Source organism: Arachis hypogaea, chromosome 10, assembly GCF_003086295.3.
Source record: "Arachis hypogaea cultivar Tifrunner chromosome 10, arahy.Tifrunner.gnm2.J5K5, whole genome shotgun sequence".
NCBI lineage: Eukaryota > Viridiplantae > Streptophyta > Magnoliopsida > Fabales > Fabaceae > Arachis > Arachis hypogaea.
In genome coordinates this window covers 75,909,694-75,930,421 of record NC_092045.1, presented here as the reverse complement: position 1 = coordinate 75,930,421, position 20,728 = coordinate 75,909,694, and the positions used below count along the sequence as shown (strand labels likewise).

General features: G+C 38.0%; 1 protein-coding gene across 1 annotated transcript; it reads left to right on the top strand.

Annotated features, from left to right (window-relative positions):
- The first annotated feature begins 8,103 nt into the window (after window positions 1–8,103).
- On the top strand, window positions 8,104–9,738 carry LOC112717645 (protein TRANSPARENT TESTA GLABRA 1). The gene has a single exon (XM_025769620.3). It carries the CDS (start codon window positions 8,499–8,501, stop codon window positions 9,450–9,452), a length of 954 nt encoding a protein of 317 aa, XP_025625405.2. The 5' UTR covers window positions 8,104–8,498; the 3' UTR covers window positions 9,453–9,738.
- The last annotated feature ends 10,990 nt before the right edge of the window (window positions 9,739–20,728 follow it).

Here is a 20,728-nt window from a genome sequence, read left to right as displayed (position 1 = left end):
ATTAGATAATAAACTAGAAAGCTCTGCAAGTATGAGACTGACGTCCTATCTAGTTATCCTTATCAATGTATGAGAATTGTTCTTGCTCCCACTTAATTAACCTCTAAACTTGAAGGAAAGTAAGTGGAAAAATCAATTTGATTTCTCAATCTAGTCAACTCAAGAAAGATAGCTTTAGAGGATCCAAATCAACCAGTAACTTCCAATTATCAATCACAAAGGAGTTTGATAACTCAAGAGTCTCCAATTACTCTACTAAAGCCAAGAAGATATAAAAGCTAATTTAAAATCTTCCCAAGTATTTTAACAAACACTTGGAAGGCACCACATAAAAATATAGAAAAACAATAAGAGATAATAGAATCCAAACAGCCAATTGAAAGCCATCAATAACACAAATTGAAGAAAGCAATCATAAATATGAAATACCTCAAATTGCATTAAATTAGAAAATCAAATGCTAACATGGAGTTCATAAACTAAATTGGAAAAAGAAGTGAATCAACAGGCAGCAATAGAAAACCAAAGTGCTAGAATAAATAAGAGTATAAGAGAACTAAATTAAAGGAACATTGAACCTGGAATTAGGAATAAATAAACCCAAAACTAGAGAAATCTAAAACCTAGAGAGAGGAGAGAGCCTCTCTCTCTAGAAACTACATCTAAAACCTAAAATTTTGTTAATGAAAGTGATCTTCCGATTCCTTCACTCTGCAGCCTCTATCTGTGTTTTTTGGGCCCAAAACTGGGTAAAAAATAGCCCAGAAATTACCCCCAGCAATTTTTGATATGTCCAGCACGTAGCTCTATCACGCGTACACGTCGCCCCACGAGTACGCATCGCTTGTCTGCCGCACTATCCACGCGTATGCGTCATTCACGCGTGCGTGTCACCTAACAGCAAAGCAAACTATGGCAAATTTTATATCTTTGCGAAGTCCCAGATGTTAGATTTCTAACGCAACTAGAACCGCCTCATTTGGACTCGTAGCTCAGTTATGATCGATTAGTACGAGAGGCAGGCTGGACAACTCAGTAATTCCTTCAATTTCTTGTATTCTTTCTACTTTTGCATGCTTCTTTCCATCCTCTAAGCCATTTCTGCCCTGTAACCCCTGAAAACACTTACACACATATTACGGCATCGAATGAATAAGAGAGGATTAAAAATAGCGAATTAAAGGCCAAAGAAGCATGTTTCAATCATAGCACAAAATCAGGATGGAAAGTGTAAAACATGCAGATTACATGAATAAGTGTGAGAATAGTGGATAAAATCCACTCAATTAAGCACAAGATGTACCACACACACACACACACACACACACACACACACACACACACACACACACACACACACACAACACACACACACCACACACACACACACACACACACCACACACACACACACACACACACACACACACACACACACACACACATATATATTCAAAAGATAGCAGTATAGGTAGGAGCTTGTGAAGAAAAGATAAAACAAAAGCAATAATCGTCACCATACACGTAACGTTAAAAATAAAAGCGTCGATATACAGAAATGAAGAGATATATATGCGTGATTCGAAAGGAAATACATAACAAGTACTAGCCTCAACCTATGATGAAAATACTGACTAGAAAGTATTATAAACTGGAAGTATACCCAAAATACAATCATGTTCTCTATAATAAAAACCTCTAAGAGGGACATACAAATACATATTGAAAAGTGGAGAATATATAGTAAGTATAAAATACAAAAGAGTCTTCGTTTTTCAAAGAGATTCTGGCATGCTCAACAAAGTGCGTCACGTCCTATATCTGAAAATTAACAAAATCCACAATGGGTGAGAACCCGAAGGTTCCCAGTATGGTAATAGTTTCAAATAGAAATGATGTAAAACTACACAAACCCACTAGACAATTCTAAGCTCCAAATAGACAAGATTCAAGCTTAGGGTTTCATTAATCCAAACAGGGTACATAAGCTAAGTTGACAGCCACACCAGTAGTCCATAACCTCAGTTCTTCACAACATATCTGATGTATGAGTATCTTTAGTTATTTTTTATTTTTTCTTATTTTATTAAGATTCTTATGCTTTTTGTAAGAATCGGGACTAAATCAGCTGCTTAGATAAAATAAATAATAAATTAATTCGACAATTTAAAGGTGAGATTGAATTCAATAGATTTTTTGAGTGGGAAAATGTAACTTTTTGCGAAAAATTGTGTAAAAATGCGTACTGGTAAAATAGTCTTTCAGTACCAGCTTAAGTCTGTTCGGTACTGCGTGAGAGAAAATAAAACTATAGAAAACTTAGAAAACCATTTAGAATTAAAAATTAGACACTAATTCTAAAGGTTTTGGCCCAAAGTTAGGCTAAAATGACCAAAAATACTAAACGGATTGGGACCGGAGCCAAGTTAGGCCCAAGCCCAACATATATAAACCTCTTTAGTAAGCTTTAGCTCATTCATTTGCCCTAAAACACAAACATGCAGCTGAGTTGAATGGAGAAGAGAAGATAGAAAATACTATTCATCCTCTTCTTCTTTCACTTATAGCTTGAGCTACGGTGCTCCGATTCGCGTTCTGTTTACAGCTACGCAAAGCTCTCGCTGAGCCCGTCATTTCTAACTAAGTATTTTTGGTAAAAAATCGCATTTCTACTCCTTTCTTTAGCCCTAATAGATTTTGAAATTTTAAGTTTGAGTTTTGATTAGATTTTATGATTTGGTTGTTTAGGTGTCATTCAATAGTAGATTATTGTTGGTTTGTGCCCCTAATACCATTGGGTAAGGTAAGATTTCTCGAAACCCTTGTGGTTTGGTATATTGTAAATCCTAGGTATTAACTTTGGTATATTATATGTGTATAAGTTAATATTTGGTGATTATTAGAAGTGGTGTTGGCTTTTGGATTGGTGTTGGTGGTTGAAACCTTGTGGAAGCTTATTGGAATCAAGTTTTTGGGAGTTTTGAGTTGCATAGGAATTGGCCAAGGTATAGTTAAGTTTCCTCTATATAATATGTAATATTTTGTGAAACTTAGGTTAGTGGACCATAAGATAGGATTGAATTGAATATATGGTTGTTTGGGTTGTGTTTGTGGTATATGTATGTTGTGGAGATAGAATAAAATGTATGTGTTGAGATATGATTACGGTGAATTCTAATGTGATGATGATTGATGATTTATCATGATTAATGGTGTTGTTAATGTTTGATGTTGAATATTGATGATGAAAATGGGCATTAATTATTATGATTGATGTTGATTGTTGAGACTTTAATGTTGGAGATGAATATGTATTATTATGGTTGATAATGATGATAAGTGGTGGAAGTTGAGGGTCTTACGATATTGTTGAATTATGGATTTAAGGAGTGATAAATTGAATAATATTTAGGTGTAAATTGATTGAAAAAGTGAATTGGTAAATGATGAAGCATAGGTGTATGATTTTTGTGTTGAATGTCAGTTTGATATGGATTAACTATTGATGGTTGGCTGATAAACTAGAGAACCTTGTGTTTGACATCTTATTTTATAATTTTGCAGACTAACTTGGCCTCTGCCTTTGTTTTTTTTTTATTTATTTAATAAATTGGTCTGAGAGCTTAAGATGTTGAAAATGAATGAAAATATTTAAAACGAAAAAGTTATGCACGTTTAAAGTTCGTATGAAAATATGAAATTCTACAGCTTTTGAAAATATAAGTTTTCCAATGCATGCATACACGGAATAGTGCACGCAATGCGGACGTTGGCCACTGCCAAGTGATCTTACGTACGTGGGCACTGGCATGCGTACGTGAGCGTGTCATTTTACAGGCATGCATACGTGGTGTTTTTGTTAGTTAGAAATTCCTTAGGATTTCAATAACCCTTTATGAATTTTGTTAAATTGTTCTAAGTTTTAAATTTCTATATCAGTGTGAAGTTCTAAAATTGCCTTTGACATTTCGAAACCTTATATCTTATATATTGGACATTGTTACCACGCTGAGAACCTCCGGTTCTCATACCATATGTTGTTGTTGTTTTTCAAATGCAGGTCGCAACCCACCTCAGTGAATTTGCGGACATGGTGACAGAGCAGATGATGCCTTCTCTTTTGTTTTATTCTGCTTTATTTTGCTGTAGTTGTGCTCTCATCTTTTGTATAAATATAACTTGTTGCCTTAGAGAATTTGCTTTAAACTTTGAGAGATAAGAAGTAAGCTTTTTATGAAACTTTGTTGTACTTCTTGACTAGTCTGCCAAAACTCTGCAGGTTGTGACTAGTTCTTTTTGTATATCACATATATATTTTACTTTGTTTATTTATTAGCTACTACCTTGTATATTGGGGCTTTAGTGCAAGGTTATATATTTATATGTTTTGTTCTTATCTTACCTACGCGTTTAGTTATCGTGTGTGAACGCTTCGCACTTTGTAATTCCACTTTTATGAGACTTTGAGCTTTTATTTCCTGTCGGGCTTCTAGTATTATGACTTCCTTCTATATATTATGATATGAGCTTTAGAACTGTCGGGCTTTAAATACATCCCTAGTTTGTATCTCAAGATACCTTACTATAGAGGAAGAATTATATCCAACATATATCCCCAATTTTCTTTGGGATTCCATTTTGGTGCGAAAGGTGCAATGGGAACATATATCGTACACCCAAATATCCTTAAATGGGAAATATTTGGCTGTTTGCCAAAAGCTAATTGCATAGGAGAGAACTTATGGTAACTCGTTGGCCTCAAACGAATAAGTGATGCGAAATGTAAAATAGCATCCCCCAAACCGAGGTTGGGAGATTTGTTCTCATTAGTAAGGGTCTAGCAATTAATTGGAGGCGTTTCATAAGTGATTCTACTAACCCATTTTGTGTGTGAACATGAGCTACTGGATATTCAACACTTATTCTATTTGCCATACAATAAGCATCAAATATTTGGGAAGTAAATTCACCAGCATTATCAAGACGATTTGCTTTGATTGAATTTTCTAGAAACTGTGCTTTTAATCGAATAATTTGCGCAAGTAATCTCGCAAACGCTGGGTTGCAAGAAGATAATAAGCACACATGTGACCATCTTGAAGATGCGTCTATTAGGACCATAAAATATCTAAACGATCCACATGGTAGATGGATGGGTCTACATATATCACCTTGAATCCTTTCTAGAAATTCAGGGGACTCAAATCCAATCTTTACTGGTGATGACCTTAAAATTAACTTTCCTTAAGAACATGCAGCACAACAAAATTCACTAAATTTAAGAATCTTCTGGCTCTTTAGTGAATGTCCATGGGAGTTTTCAATAATTCTCTGCATCATGGTTGTTTCCGGATGACCCAATCAATCATGCCAAGTTATGAATTTATTTGGGCTAGTAAACTTCTGGTTTATAATGACATGTGATTCAATTACACTAATTTTAGTATACTACAACCCAGATGAAAGTGAGGATAACTTTTCTAATATAACCTTTTTATTTGAATCATGGGTTGTGATATACAAATACTCATGATTTCGCTCATTCATTGTCTCAATATGATATCCATCTCTGCGAATATCTTTGAAACTCAATAAGTTTCTTAGAGACTTAGTAGACAATAGTGCATTATTTATTATGAATTTTGTTCCTCTAGAACACAAAATTATAGCTCTTCTGGAACCTTCTATCACATTGCCTAAGCCAATAATAGTATTAACATATTCTTCTTTTGGCAGAAGATGGGTAAAATATATATTACTTTGAGAATGGTTTGCGAACTTGCACTATTCGCAAGGCATACATCTTTATTATATATCCTTGCCATTTTCTTCAAAGACAAATAATAATAATATGAGTAGAAATACCTACGCAGTAAAATCGTTTCCTTGATTTAAAATATTTTTCTAAGAAGTATAGTATATACTAAAAATTTTATCATTATTATCTTCGTACATTTAGTGATTTTGAAATTCATAAACATAAATATTTTATTAAACATTATTCATATATATGACACTTGAAATTCAAATGCATAAAACTTAACAAGAAGTTTCTTACATTATTTATTCACATGAATACTTAACAAACAAACACATTAAACTATCCATCATTAATCGAATGATCAATATTTTCTTCAGGATCCTCAAAGAAATCAGATATATCATAATGAGTGGTGAAATTTCAACATCATTGAAACAAATTTGTTTTCTTTTATTTGTTGTCTTTTTTCAAGATGCTCGATAAAGATCGACTAGGTGCCTTGGGGTACGACAGGTACGCGACCAATGGCCCTTTCCACCACAACGAAAATATTTATCCTCAATTGATTTATTTTACCCATTATTTCTTTCTTTATCCACTTCTGGTGAGATCCCTTCTTGTGAATATAATTCTTATTCCTTCCATAATTTTTCTTGCTACCAAAATTTTGCCACTTACCTCTTCTGGGTTATGATTTGCCTCATTTGTTTCAGGAAATGAGGCGGCACCATTCTTAAGAGCAATTCACTGTTGCATTCAACACAAGAAAGTAAGAAATTGGCTTAGAATATTTTTTTAAATCTTTTTTCTCGATACTGCTACTGCAGGAGCACATTCGAAGCATGGAAGGTTGAGAAAATTTTCTTTAATATATCATTATCATATATCTTTTCCTACATAATTTCATTCGTGAGATAATTCGAAACATCGCTGAATTATATTCATTTATGAATTTAAAATCATGTAGTCGCAAGTGCGTCCATTCATATCGGGCTTGAGGAAGTATCACCGTCTTTTTATGATTGTACCTTTCTTCAAGGTCTTTCCACAGATCTGCATGATCTTTTAATGTGAGATATTTATTTTTCAATCCTTCGTCAAGATGACGACGAAAAAAAAATCATGGCTTTACCTTTATCTTTTTTGGATGTATTATTTTCAACTTTAATGGTATTGCCAAGATCCATTGAATTAAGATGGATTTTAGCATCTTGTATCCATGATAAATAATTGTTTCCAAATATATTAAAAGCATTAAATTCAAGATGAGAGAATTTCGACATAATAAAAATTTGTTACCTAAAGTATTTCTAAAATTTGATTAGAATCTCGTACTAATAATGTGTTGTAAAATAAATAAATAAAGAAGATATAATAAATATAAAATAAAATTTTAAATAAAAAACTCTAATTTTAATATTTATCAATATAATTATTCCACTGTAATAATAGAAGCAATATATATATATATATTTATTACTATTATGTATATTAAAAACGTATAGAAGAGAGAAAGAAAAAGTTTTGTATAAAAAAATATTTATTATTCATATGTGTATCTTCTTGAGAGTAAAATTCTTATTTATATACAGGATCACCTTTTCAAACTTAATTAATTATACCATCTCTCTTTATATTCTCAATAATATAGAGAAATGGTTATCGAAGACATCCACCTTAGAGCAACTCTAATGGTATAAAAGTAGAGTCCCTTCTCTAACACATAAGAACTTTGAAGCGTTAGAGTGAAAAGGAATGCAATTCCTTCACGGGGCCAAGAAGGGAAGTCCCTCTGAATGGAGACTCCATACATCCAATGATAACTTGCCAAATGGCAAGTTATTTAAAAAATAAATAATTATAAAAATGTTAATAAATTAAATAATTATATTAAATAATTAAATAATAATTAATTATATTAAATAATTGTATTAATTACTTAAATAATAATTAATTAAATAATTAATTTATTAATAATTATAATAATTAAATAAATTAAATAATTAAATATTTATTTAATTAATAATTTATATTATTATTTATAACATAATTAATATAAAATATTATTTATAGTGAATTATTTTTAAATTTAAATATTTAAATTACGTTATTAAAAAAATTAATTATATTAATTACAAGTATTTTAATTAATTAATTAAGTGGGACCACAATAGGGACTAAAGTTAATTTCTCTTAATGAAGAAGAGAGAGATGCTTTGAGTTTCTATTTACTGTTTATGATATAAAAACTGATGTGAAATTACTTTTTATGACAGGTGAGTCATGAACAGAAACTGGAATGAGTTTCTTAATGGAGATGGTCTTAGATGCACTTCACACTTATCACAGCAATAACAATTAATAAAAGCTTTGGTTTTTTCCCGCTGGTGATGAAGACTTTGACGAGTAAGAATTGAATGAGAATGAATACTGCAAGTTGATGATTCACATGATTCACCCTGTTTTCTTCGTCTTCACACCATCATTATAATATTGAGATTTAATTTTCGTCTTCTCCAGTCTTGAGCGGTGGCCTTGACTCACTGAATTTTCCACTCTCCTGAACCACCTAACTTTTCGGTTGCCACTCAGTCCTTACAAACACACATCTGAACCTGAAAAACAAACACCCCTTCAATTTTCCCTCACTTTCCCGAGAAAATGGACAACTCCTCCAAGAATCCCAGCTCCGATCCGATAACTCCGCTACCTATGACTCCACTTACCCTCTGTACGCCATGGCCCTCTCCTCCTCTTCCACTTCTTCCAACCACCAACGCATCGCCGTCGGAAGCTTCATCGAAGAATACACAAACCGCGTTGACATCCTCTCCTTCAACCCCGAAACCCTAACCCTAAGGCCCAACCCTTCTCTCTCCTTCGACCACCCTTACCCTCCCACAAAGCTCATGTTCCACCCCTCCACCCCCTCCTCCCTTCTCCGCCACTCCGCCGTCGACCTCCTCGCCACCTCCGGTGACTACCTCCGCCTCTGGGAGGTCCGCGAATCCTCCGTCGAGGCCCTCTCCCTCTTCAACAACAGCAAGACCAGCGAGTTTTGCGCCCCTCTCACCTCCTTCGATTGGAACGACATCGATCCCAAACGCATCGGAACCTCAAGCATCGATACCACCTGCACAATCTGGGACATCGAAAAGGGCGTCGTTGAAACGCAGCTCATTGCGCACGATAAAGAGGTTTACGACATTGCTTGGGGTGAAGCCCGTGTCTTCGCTTCAGTCTCCGCTGATGGATCTGTTCGAATCTTCGATTTGAGGGATAAGGAGCACTCCACCATCATCTACGAGAGCCCCCAGCCCGATACGCCATTGCTGCGTTTGGCGTGGAACAAGCAGGATTTGAGGTACATGGCGACCATCTTGATGGACAGTAATAAAGTTGTGATATTGGATATTAGGTCTCCGACGATGCCAGTGGCGGAGTTAGAGAGGCACCGTGGGAGTGTGAGTGCAATTGCTTGGGCTCCGCAGAGTTCTAGGCACATTTGTTCTGCTGGGGATGATGCTCAGGCTCTGATTTGGGAATTGCCTACTGTGGCTGGACCTAATGGGATTGATCCAATGTCTGTGTATTCTGCTGCTTCTGAGATTAATCAGTTGCAGTGGTCCGTGGCCCAGCCCGATTGGATCGCCATTGCTTTTGCCAACAAGATGCAGCTTTTGAGGGTTTGATTTGAGGTCAGGGGAATCAATAATTGAATTTAGCTTAGATAACTGAAAACTGATGGATGGACGGAAACTTGATTATGTATAGGCTTAGTTAATGTACTGACGATTATAGTGGAAGAGGTGTTTACCTTCTTGTGTTATTGGTAGTCTAATTGAAGTGCATTTTGTGTAGGATTTGGTTCCTCTAAAGATAGTGAAGTTGTGGGGAAGAAGAATTTCTTAGTGTGCTTGATATATTATTGTTGTAATCATTAATGTTGGAGACAAGTTTAAGAATAATTTTCTAGCTTTTCGTGATGGCAAAATTTGAGATGATGCTATGGCTAAAATTATAAAATGAACCTCGGAATTGGCATTTCTTCCTTGAATGCCAAAACATTTTGGTCTGTTCATAAGCTTTTTGAAAGGGCAGTTAAATTAGTGACTTAGATTAACCAAAAAAAATGGAGTTAATTTGCTCTGCATATAGCCTGTTTCTAATCATCTAATGCTTTAGGCAAGTGCTATTTGCATTACATCATATTATTCTTATTCTTTGCTTCATTTTTGGGTGGAACCTCTAATCGGCTCTTCGCCCAGATCAAATATTGATGAATTCATCAAAGCTAGGAAACAAGATGAAGGCCTGCGGTTTATATTGTTATTACCTGTGAATTAGATTGCAAACTAGTTACTTTGTACTCGTTATATTTATAAAATGGATTATAATAATGAGTCTTCATCTATTATTATGGCAATCTGCAAAGTTTTAATAAATGGCTCAACGATCATATAAACATAAACCCGTGACAATATGGCTTGAGTTGAGAACATAATCTAATAGTAGAAGAGAAACAGAATATTTTGGAGAACATAACAAAGTGCCAAGGTGGGCGTGGCCTGAATATTTAAACATCATCGGTTTTGACGAGAATGTTTGGTACTAATCCAAATTGCCATAGATGATTAGATGTAATAACGTAACTGAGAACTTGATGCATGTGTTGCGGGACTGCCCGGCAGCATTAAGGATATGGGTGCAACTTATCCACCCCAGCTACATTGTCAATTTTTTTAGAACTCCCTTCGATATTTGGATCCAATGGAATCTTTCCTCGGAACCAATCACCAAAATGGAAATTTGGATAACGTACATAACTAGTTTCTTTAGTTACATGTTGGATGATATGGAATTGGCGGAACAAGGAGATATTCAAGCCCCCACTTCAAAGACCGAATCGAGCTGTGGACATGATCAGGGACTATGCTTATAATATTATGAAGGCGCATGGAATACAGACTGACAATGGGCAGATCAGACGCAGACATCAGATTCAGGTGTTGTGGAAATGCCCACCGGAGGGATGGATGATAGTGCAGTGATGAGCAATACGGAGAAGACAGGTTGTGGTGGTCTTATTAGATATCATTTAGGGAGATGGGTAGCGGGATTTATGCCCAATGTTGGTAGTTGTACTGCACTCATTGCAGAATTATGGGGATTATATAAGGAATTGAAGATATGCTGGGAACTTGGTCTGAAGAGGATTGAGGTAGAAACAAATTCTATAGCATGCGTTTAATATTGTTAGCAAAAAGAAGCAAATTCAAAAACACCCAGAAGATTACTGTCCAACCCGGCTCTCGACAACCGGGGAGATTTCGGGGAGGAATCAAGTGAGAGAACATAAGATGAGAAGACACCACATCTAACTCAAAACCTTAAGGTATTAAGTTAATGGGTCTCTCATCTTATAAACTCTTCACTCTTCCATGCTTTCTTAGATGTGAGACTAACTTCAACACTCCTCACACTTGCAACACTAACAATCTCCCTCTCAAGTGTGAGCCTCCACATCAAGCATCAACTTTCCTCTAACTCCTCCACCACATATGAGTATTCGTCCATCACACCGCCGCAAAACACCGCGGGACACGCCGCCCGGACCACCTTTGCCGGAAAGACTTTCGATGCTTCACCTTAAATATCCCTTAAAACCATCAGACCGATTAACGATCGGCTCTGATACCTGGCAAAAGCAAGCATAAACACCAGTGGGTATAAGATTTTTAGACCAACATCCCTCTGAAATGAGGAGTATGTTAGCTTAAGATAGTAGAGGGGCTTGTTTGCCCAGAATCGTTACTATGTGATTCTTTTTTTCTTTTTGGGCTTGAAGCCCCGTTTATCAACCAAAAAAAAAAGGGCGTATTTTGTAACTAAGATTCGGAGTGAAAGAGACAAAAAAAGAACGTTTTGAAGAGTAAATTGCACTAATGCACTTATTAGGTCCGCAGTTATTTTTAGTGGTCAAGAAAATGGCATTCAATGGCCTAAATTTAACGACCATTTATGATTTAACAGAGGATGTGCGACTTAGCTTGATCTAAGTTTCATTTGGACTTGAAGGCTTATTGTATTCAACTTTCCATAGATAATCAGATATGAAGAAGTCTTTTTCTTTTTTGTATCGTTTGTAAAACTCTAGATCTCGAAGGAGAGATAACGTCAGTACTCCATGCATACAAGATGGTGCACGAAATTGTGATCAATACTTTTCACAACTCAAATAATCCCCGGTAATGAATCCAAAAATTTGGTGTTCAATACCATGGCATAAACACAACTTCGCACAACTAACCAGCAAGTGTACTGGGTCGTCCAAGTAATAAACCTTACGCGAGTAAGGGTCGATCCCACAGAGATTGTTGGTATGAAGCAAGCTATGGTCACCTTGTAAATCTTAGTCAGGCAAACTCAAATGGGTATGGTGATATGTGAATAAAATATAAAGATACAGATAGAGATACTTATGTAATTCATTGGTAGGAATTTCAGATAAGCGTATGAAGATGCTTGTCCCTTCCGTCTCTCTGCTTTTCTACTGTCTTCATCCAATTCTTCTTACTCCTTTCCATGGCAAGCTTAAGCAAGGGTTTCACCGTTGTCAGTGGCTACCTCCCATCCTCTCAGTGGAAATGTTCAACGCACCCTGTCATGGCACGGCTATCCATCTGTCGGTTCTCGATCAGGCCGGAATAGAATCCAGTGATTCTTTTGCGTCTGTCACTAACGCCCCGCCCTCAGGAGTTTGAAGCACGTCACAGTCATTCAATCATTGAATCCTACTCAGAATACCACAGACAAGGTTAGACCTTCCGGATTCTCTTGAATGCCGCCATCAGTTCTAGCCTATACCACGAAGATTCCGGTTAAAGAATGCAAGAGATATTCACCCAGTCTAAGGTAGAACGGAGGTGGTTGTCAGTCACACGTTCATAGGTGAGAATGATGATGAGTGTCACGGATCATCACATTCATCAAGTTGAAGAACAAGTGATATCTTAGAACAAGAACAAGCGGAATTGAATAGAAGAACAATAGTAATTGCATTAATACTCGAGGTACAGCAGAGCTCCACACCTTAATCTATGGTGTGTAGAAACTCCACCGTTGAAAATACATAAGAACAAGGTCTAGGCATGGCCGAATGGCCAGCCTCCCAATGATCTAAGATAGCATCAGAACAAGGATAACTACCCAGATATCTCAATACAATAGTAAAAGGTCCTACTTATAGAGAACTAGTAGCCTAAGGTGTACAGAGATGAGTAAATGACATAAAAATCCACTTCCGGGCCCACTTGGTGTGTGCTTGGGCTGAGCAATGAAGCATTTTCGTGTAGAGACTCCTCTTGGAGTTAAACGCCAGCTTTGGTGCCAGTTTGGGCGTTTAACTCCCATTTTGGTGCCAGTTCCGGCGTTTAACGCTGGGATTTCTGAGGGTGACTTTGAACGCCGGTTTGGGCCATCAAATCTTGGGCAAAGTATAGACTATTATATATTGCTGGAAAGCCCAGGATGTCTACTTTTCAACGCCGTTGAGAGCGCGCCAATTGGGCTTCTGTAGCTCCAGAAAATCCACTTTGAGTGCAGGGAGGTCAGAATCCAACAGCATCTGCAGTCCTTTTTAGTCTCTGAATCAGATTTTTGCTCAGGTCCCTCAATTTCAGCCAGAAAATATCTGAAATCACAGAAAAACACACAAACTCATAGTAAAGTCCAGAAAAGTGAATTTTAACTAAAAACTAATAAAAATATACTAAAAACTAACTAGATCATACTAAAAACATACTAAAAATAATGCCAAAAAGCGTACAAATTATCCGCTCATCACAACACCAAACTTAAATTGTTGTTTGTCCTCAAGCAACTGAAAATCAAACAAGATAAAAAGAAGAGAATATGCAATGAATTCCAAAAACATCTATGAAGATCAGTATCAATTAGATGAGCGGGGCTTTAGCTTTTTGCCTCTAAACAGTTTTGGCATCTCACTCTATCCTTTGAAATTCAGAATGATTGGCTTCTTTAGGAACTTAGAATCCAGATAGTGTTATTGATTCTCCTAGTAAAGTATAATGATTCTTGAACATAGCTACTTATTGAGTCTTGGCCGTGGCCCAAGGCACTCTGTCTTCCAGTATTACCACCGGATACATACATGCCACAGACACATAATTGGGTGAACCTTTTCAGATTGTGACTCAGCTTTGCTAGAGTCCCCAATTAGAGGTGTCCAGGGTTCTTAAGCACACTCTTTTTGCCTTGGATCACAACTTTATTTCTTTCTTTTTCTTTCTTTTCTCTTTTTTTTTTCGTTTTTTTCTCTCTTTTTTTTTATATTCACTGCTTTTTCTTGCTTCAAGAATCATTTTTATGATTTTTCAGATCCTCAGTAACATGTCTCCTTTTTCATCATTCTTTCAAGAGCCAACATTCATGAACCTTAAATTCAAAGGACATATGCACTGTTTAAGCATACATTCAGAAAACAAAAATATTGCCACCACATCAAAATAATTAAACTGTTATAAAATTCAAAATTCATGCAATTCTTTTCTTTTCCAATTAAGAACATTTTTCATTCAAGAAAGGTGATGGATTCATAGGACATTCAAAACTTTAAGGCATAGACACTAAGATACTAATGATCACAAGACACAAACATAGACAAACATAAGCATAATTTTCGAAAAACAGGAAAATAAAGAACAAGGAAATTAAAGAACGGGTCCACCTTAGTGATGGCGGCTCTTTCTTCCTCTTGAAGATCTTATGGAGTGCTTGAGCTCCTCAATGTCTCTTCCTTGTCTTTGTTGCTCCTCTCTTATGATTCTTTGATCTTCTCTAATTTCATGGAGGATGATGGAGTGTTCTTGATGCTCCACCCTTAGTTGTCCCATGTTGGAACTTAATTCTCCTAGGGAGGTGTTTAGTTGCTCCCAATAGTTTTGTGGAGGAAAGTGCATCCCTTGAGGCATCTCAGGGATCTCATGATGAGTGGGGTCTCTTGTGTGCTCCATCCTCTTCTTAGTGATGGGCTTGCCAAGGTAGAAGACTTGTCCGCCACCTTATAAAGTTCTTGAGATATAACCTCATGAACTTCTATTTCTTCTCCAATCATGATGCTATGAATCATGATAGCCCGGTGGTGCGCGAAATTGTGAACAATACTTTTCACAACTCTCATAATCCCCGGTCATGAACCCCAAGAACTTGGTGTTCAATACCATGGCATTACACAACTTTGCACAACTAACCAGCAAGTGCACTGGGTCGTCCAAGTAATAAACCTTACGCGAGTAAGGGTCGATCCCACGGAGATTGTTAGTATGAAGCAAGCTATGGTCATCTTGTAAATCTTAGTCAGGCAAACTCAAATGATATGATGATGAACGAAAATAAACAATAAAATAAAGATAGAGGTACTTATGTAATTCATTGGTAGGAACTTCAGATAAGCGCATGAAGATGCCTTCCCTTCCGTCTCTCTGCTTTCCTACTGTCTTCATCCAATCCTTCTTACTCCTTTCCATGGCAAGCTTATGTAGGGTTTCACCGTTGTCAATGCTACCTCCCATCCTCTCAGTGAAAACGCTGCCTATGCTCTGTCACAGCATGGGTAATCATCTGTCGGTTCTCGGTCAGGCTGGAATAGAATCCATCGATTCTTTTGCGTCTGTCACTAACGCCCCACCTGCTAGGAGTTTGAAGCACGTCACAGTCATTCAATCATTGAATCCTACTCAGAATACCACAGACAAGGTTAGACCTTCCGGATTCTCTTGAATGCCGCCATCCGTTCTAGCCTATACCACGAAGACTCTGATCTCACGGAATGGTTGGCTCGTTTGTCAGACGAGCACTCGGTTGTCAGGCGATCAACCATGCATCGTGCAATCAGGAATCCAAGAGATATTCACCCAATCGAAGGTAGAACGGAGGTGGTTGTCAGTCACACGTTCACAGGTGAGAATGATGATGAGTGTCACGGATCATCACATTCATCAAGTTGAAGAACAAGTGATATCTTAGAACAAGAACAAGCGGAATTGAATGGAAGAACAATAGTAGTTGCATTAATACGCGAGGTACAGCAGAGCTCCACACCTTAATCTATGGTGTGTAGAAGCTCCACCGTTGAAAATACATAAGAACAAGGTCTAGGCATGGCCGTGAGGCCAGCCTCCCAGTGATCTAAGAACTAGACGTCCAAAGATGATCTAGAGATCTAAAGTGATCAAAAGATTTAAAATACAATAGTAAAAGGTCCTATATATAGAAAACTAGTAGCCTAGGGTGTACAGAGATGAGTAAATGACATAAAAATCCACTTTCGGGCCCACTTGGTGTGTGCTTGGGCTGAGCAATGAAACTTTTTCGTGTAGAGACTCTTCTTGGAGTTAAACGCCAGCTTTAGTGCCAGTTTGGGCGTTTAACTCCCATTTGGGTGCCAGTTCCAGCGTTTAACGCTGGGATTTCTGAGGGTGACTTTGAACGCCGGTTTGGGCCATCAAATCTTGGGCAAAGTATGGACTATCATATATTGCTGGAAAGCCCAGGATGTCTACTTTCCAACGCCGTTGAGAGCGCGCCAATTGAGCTTCTATAGCTCCAGAAAATCCACTTCGAGTGTAGGGAGGTCAGAATCCAACAGCATCTGCAGTCCTTTTTAGTCTCTGAATCAGATTTTTGCTCAGGTCCCTCAATTTCAGCCAGAAAATACCTGAAATCACAGAAAAACACACAAACTCATAGTAAAGTCCAGAAAAGTGAATTTTAACTAAAAACTAATAAAAATATACTAAAAACTAACTAGATCATACTAAAAACATACTAAAAACAATGCCAAAAAGCATACAAATTATCCGCTCATCACAACACCAAACTTAAATTGTTGCTTGTCCTCAAGCAACTGAAAATTAAATAAGATAAAAAGAAGAGAATATGCAATGAATTCCAAAAACATCTATGAAGATCAGTATCAATTAGATGAGCGGGGCTTTTAGCTTTTTGCCTCTGAACAGTTTTGGCATCTCACTCTATCCTTTGAAATTCAGAATGATTGGCTTCTTTAGGAACTTAGAATCCAGATAGTGTTAATGATTCTCCTAGTAAGGTATGATGATTCTTGAACATAGCTACTTTTTGAGTCTTGGCCGTGGCCCAAAGCACTCTGTCTTCCAGTATTACCACCGGATACATACATGCCACAGACACATAATTGGGTGAACCTTTTCAGATTGTGACTCAACTTTGCTAAAGTCCCCAACTAGAGGTGTCCAGGGTTCTTAAGCACACTCTTATTGCCTTGGATCACAACTTTATTTCTTTCTTTTTCTTTCTTTTTTTCTTTTTTTTTCTTTTTTTTTTGAATAGTAATGCTTTTTCTTGCTTCAAGAATCATTGTAATGATTTTTCAGATCCTCAGTAACATGTCTCCTTTTTCATCATTCTTTCAAGAGCCAACATTCATGAACCACAAATTCAAGATACATATGCACTGTTTAAGCATACATTCAGAAAACAAAAATATTGCCACCACATCAAAATAATTAAACTGTTATAAAATTCAAAATTCATGCAATTCTTTCCTTTTCAATTTAAGCACGTTTTTATTCAAGAAAGGTGATGGATTCATAGGACATTCATAACTTTAAGGCATAGACACTAAGACACTAATGATCACAAGATACAAACATAGATAAACATAAGCACTAGAATTCGAAAAATAGAAGAATAAAGAACAAGGAAATCAAGGAACGGGTCCACCTTAGTGATGGCGGCTCTTCCTTCCTCTTGAAGATCCTATGGAGTGCTTGAGCTCCTCAATGTCTCTTCCTTGTCTTTGTTGCTCCTCCCTCATGATTCTTTGGTCTTCTCTAATTTCATGGAGGATGATGGAGTGTTCTTGGTGCTCCACCCTTAGTTGTCCAATATTGGAACTTAATTCTCCTAGGGAGGTGTTTAGTTGCTCCCAATAATTTTGTGGAGGAAAGTGCATCCCTTGAGGCATCTCAGGGATCTCATGATGAGTGGGGTCTCTTGTGTGCTCCATCCTCTTCTTGGTGATGGGCTTGTCCTCATCAATAGGGATGTCTCCCTCTATGTCAACTCCAACTGAATAACAGAGGTGACAAATGAGATGAGGAAAGGCTAACCTTGCCAAGGTAGAGGACTTGTCCGCCACCTTATAGAGTTCTTGGGCTATAACCTCATGAACTTCTATTTCTTCTCCAATCATGATGCTATGGATCATGATAGCCCGGTCTATGGTAACTTCGGACCGGTTGCTAGTGGGAATGATTGAGCGTTGTATAAACTCTAACCTTCCTCTAGCCACGGGCTTGAGGTCATGCCTTCTCAATTGAACCGGCTTCCCTCTTGAATCTCTCTTCCATTGGGCGCCCTCTTCACATATGATCGTGAGGACTTGGTCTAACCTTTGATCAAAGTTGACCCTTCTAGTGTAAGGATGTTCATCTCCTTGCATCATGGGCAAGTTGAACGCCACCCTCACACTTTCCGGACTAAAATCCAAGTATTTCCCCCGAACCATAGTAAGATAATTCTTTGGATTCGGGTTCACACTTTGATCATGGTTCTTAGTGATCCATGCATTGGCATAGAACTCTTGAACCATCAAGATTCCGACTTGTTGAATGGGGTTGGTAAGAACTTCCCAACCTCTTCTTCGGATCTTATGTCGGATCTCCGGATATTCACCCTTTTTGAGTGAAAAAGGGACCTCGGGGATCACCTTTTTCAAGGCCACAACTTCATAGAAGTGGTCTTGATGCACCCTTGAGATGAATCTCTCCATCTCCCATGACTCGTAAGTGGAAGCTTTTGCCTTCCCTTTCCTCTTTCTAGAGGTTTCTCCGGCCTTGGATGCCATAAATGGTTATGGAAAACCAAAAAGCAATGCTTTTACCACACCAAACTTAAAAGGTTTGCTCGTCCTCGAGCAAAAGAAGAAAGAAGAGAGTAGAAGAAGAAGAAATGAGGGGAAAGGGAATGGCTTTTGTTTTCGGCCAAGAAGGGGAGAAGTGGTGTGTATGTTGTGTGAAAATGAAGGAGTGAAGGAGGGTTTATATAGGAGAGGGGGATGGGAGGGTTCGGCCATTTGAGGGTGGGTTTGGGTGGGAAAGTGGTTTGAATTTGAATGGTGAGGTAGGTGGGGTTTTATGAAGGATGGATGTGAGTGGTGAAGAGAAAGATGGGATTTGATAGGTGAAGGGTTTTTTGGGGAAGAGGTGTTGAGGTGATTGGTGAATGGGTGAAGAAGAGAGAGAGTGGTGGGGTAGGTGGGGGTCCTGTGGGGTCCACAGATCCTGAGGTGTCAAGGAAAAGTCATCCCTGCACCAAATGGCAAGCAAAATCTCGATTTGTGCCAATTCTGGCGTTAAACGCCGGGCTGGTGCCCATTTCTGGCGTTTAACGCCAACTTCTTGCCCCTTTCTGGCGTTTAACGCCAGTCTGGTGCCCCTTTCTGGCGTTAAACACCCAGAATAGTGCCAGACTGGGCGTTAAACGCCCAACAGCTAACCTCACTGGTGTTTAAACGCCAGTAGGTGCGTCCTCCAGGGTGTGCTATTTTTCTTCCTGTTTTTCATTCTGTTTTTGCTTTTTTCATTGATTTTGTGACTTCTCATGATCATCAACCTATAAAAAAGAGACAATAACAAAATAAAATAGATAAAATATAACATTGGGTTGCCTCCCAACAAGCGCTTCTTTAATGTCAGTAGCTTGACAGAGGACTCTCATGGAGCCTCACAGATATTCAGAGCCATGTTGGAACCTCCCAACACCAAACTTAGAGTTTGAATGTGGGGGTTCAACACCAAACTTAGAATGTGGTTGTGGCCTCCCAACACCAAACTTAGAGTTTGACTGTGGGGGCTCTGTTTGTCTCTGATTTGAGAGAAGCTCTTCATGCTTCCTCTCCATGATGATAGAGGGATATCCTTGAGCCTTAAACATAAGGGATTCTTCATTCACTTGAATGATCAACTCTCCTCTATCAACATCAATCACAGCCTTTGCAGTGGCTAGGAAGGGTCTGCCAAGGATGATGGATTCATCCATGCACTTCCCAGTCTCTAGGACTATGAAATCAGTAGGGATGTAATGGTCTTCAACTTTAACCAGAACATCCTCTACAAGTCCATGGGCTTGTTTTCTGGAGTTGTCTGCCATCTCTAGTGAGATTCTTGCAGCTTGTACCTCAGAGATCCCTAACTTCTCCATTACAGAGAGAGGCATGAGGTTTACACTTGACCCTAAGTCACACAAGGCCTTCTTGAAGGTCATGGTGCCTATGGTACAAGGTATTGAAAACTTCCAAGGATCCTGTCTCTTTAGAGGCAGTTTCTGCCTAGACAAGTCATCCAGTTCTTTGGTGAGCAAAGGGGGTTCATCCTCCCAAGTCTCATTTCCAAATAACTTGTCATTTAGCTTCATGATTGCTCCAAGGTATTTAGCAACTTGCTCTTCAGTGACATACTCATCCTCTTCAGAGGAAGAATACTCATCAGGGCTCATGAATGGCAGAAGTAAGTCCAATGGAATCTCTATGGTCTCAGTTTGAGCCTCAGATTCCCATGGTTCCTCATTAGGGAACTCATTGGAGGCCAGTGGACGCCCAGTGAGGTCTTCCTCAGTGGTGTTCATTGCCTCTTCTTCCTCCCAAAATTCGGCCATGTTGATGACCTTGCACTCTCCTTTTGGATTTTCTTCTGTATTGCTTGGAAGAGTACTAGGAGGGAGCTCAGTAATTTTCTTGCTCAGCTGACCCACTTGTCCTTCCAAATTTCTAATGGAGGACCTTGTTTCAGTCATGAAACTTTGAGTGGTTTTGATCAGATCAGAGACCATGGTTGCTAAGTCAGAGGTATTCTGCTTAGAACTCTCTGTCTGTTGCTGAGAAGATGATGGAAAAGGTTTGCTATTG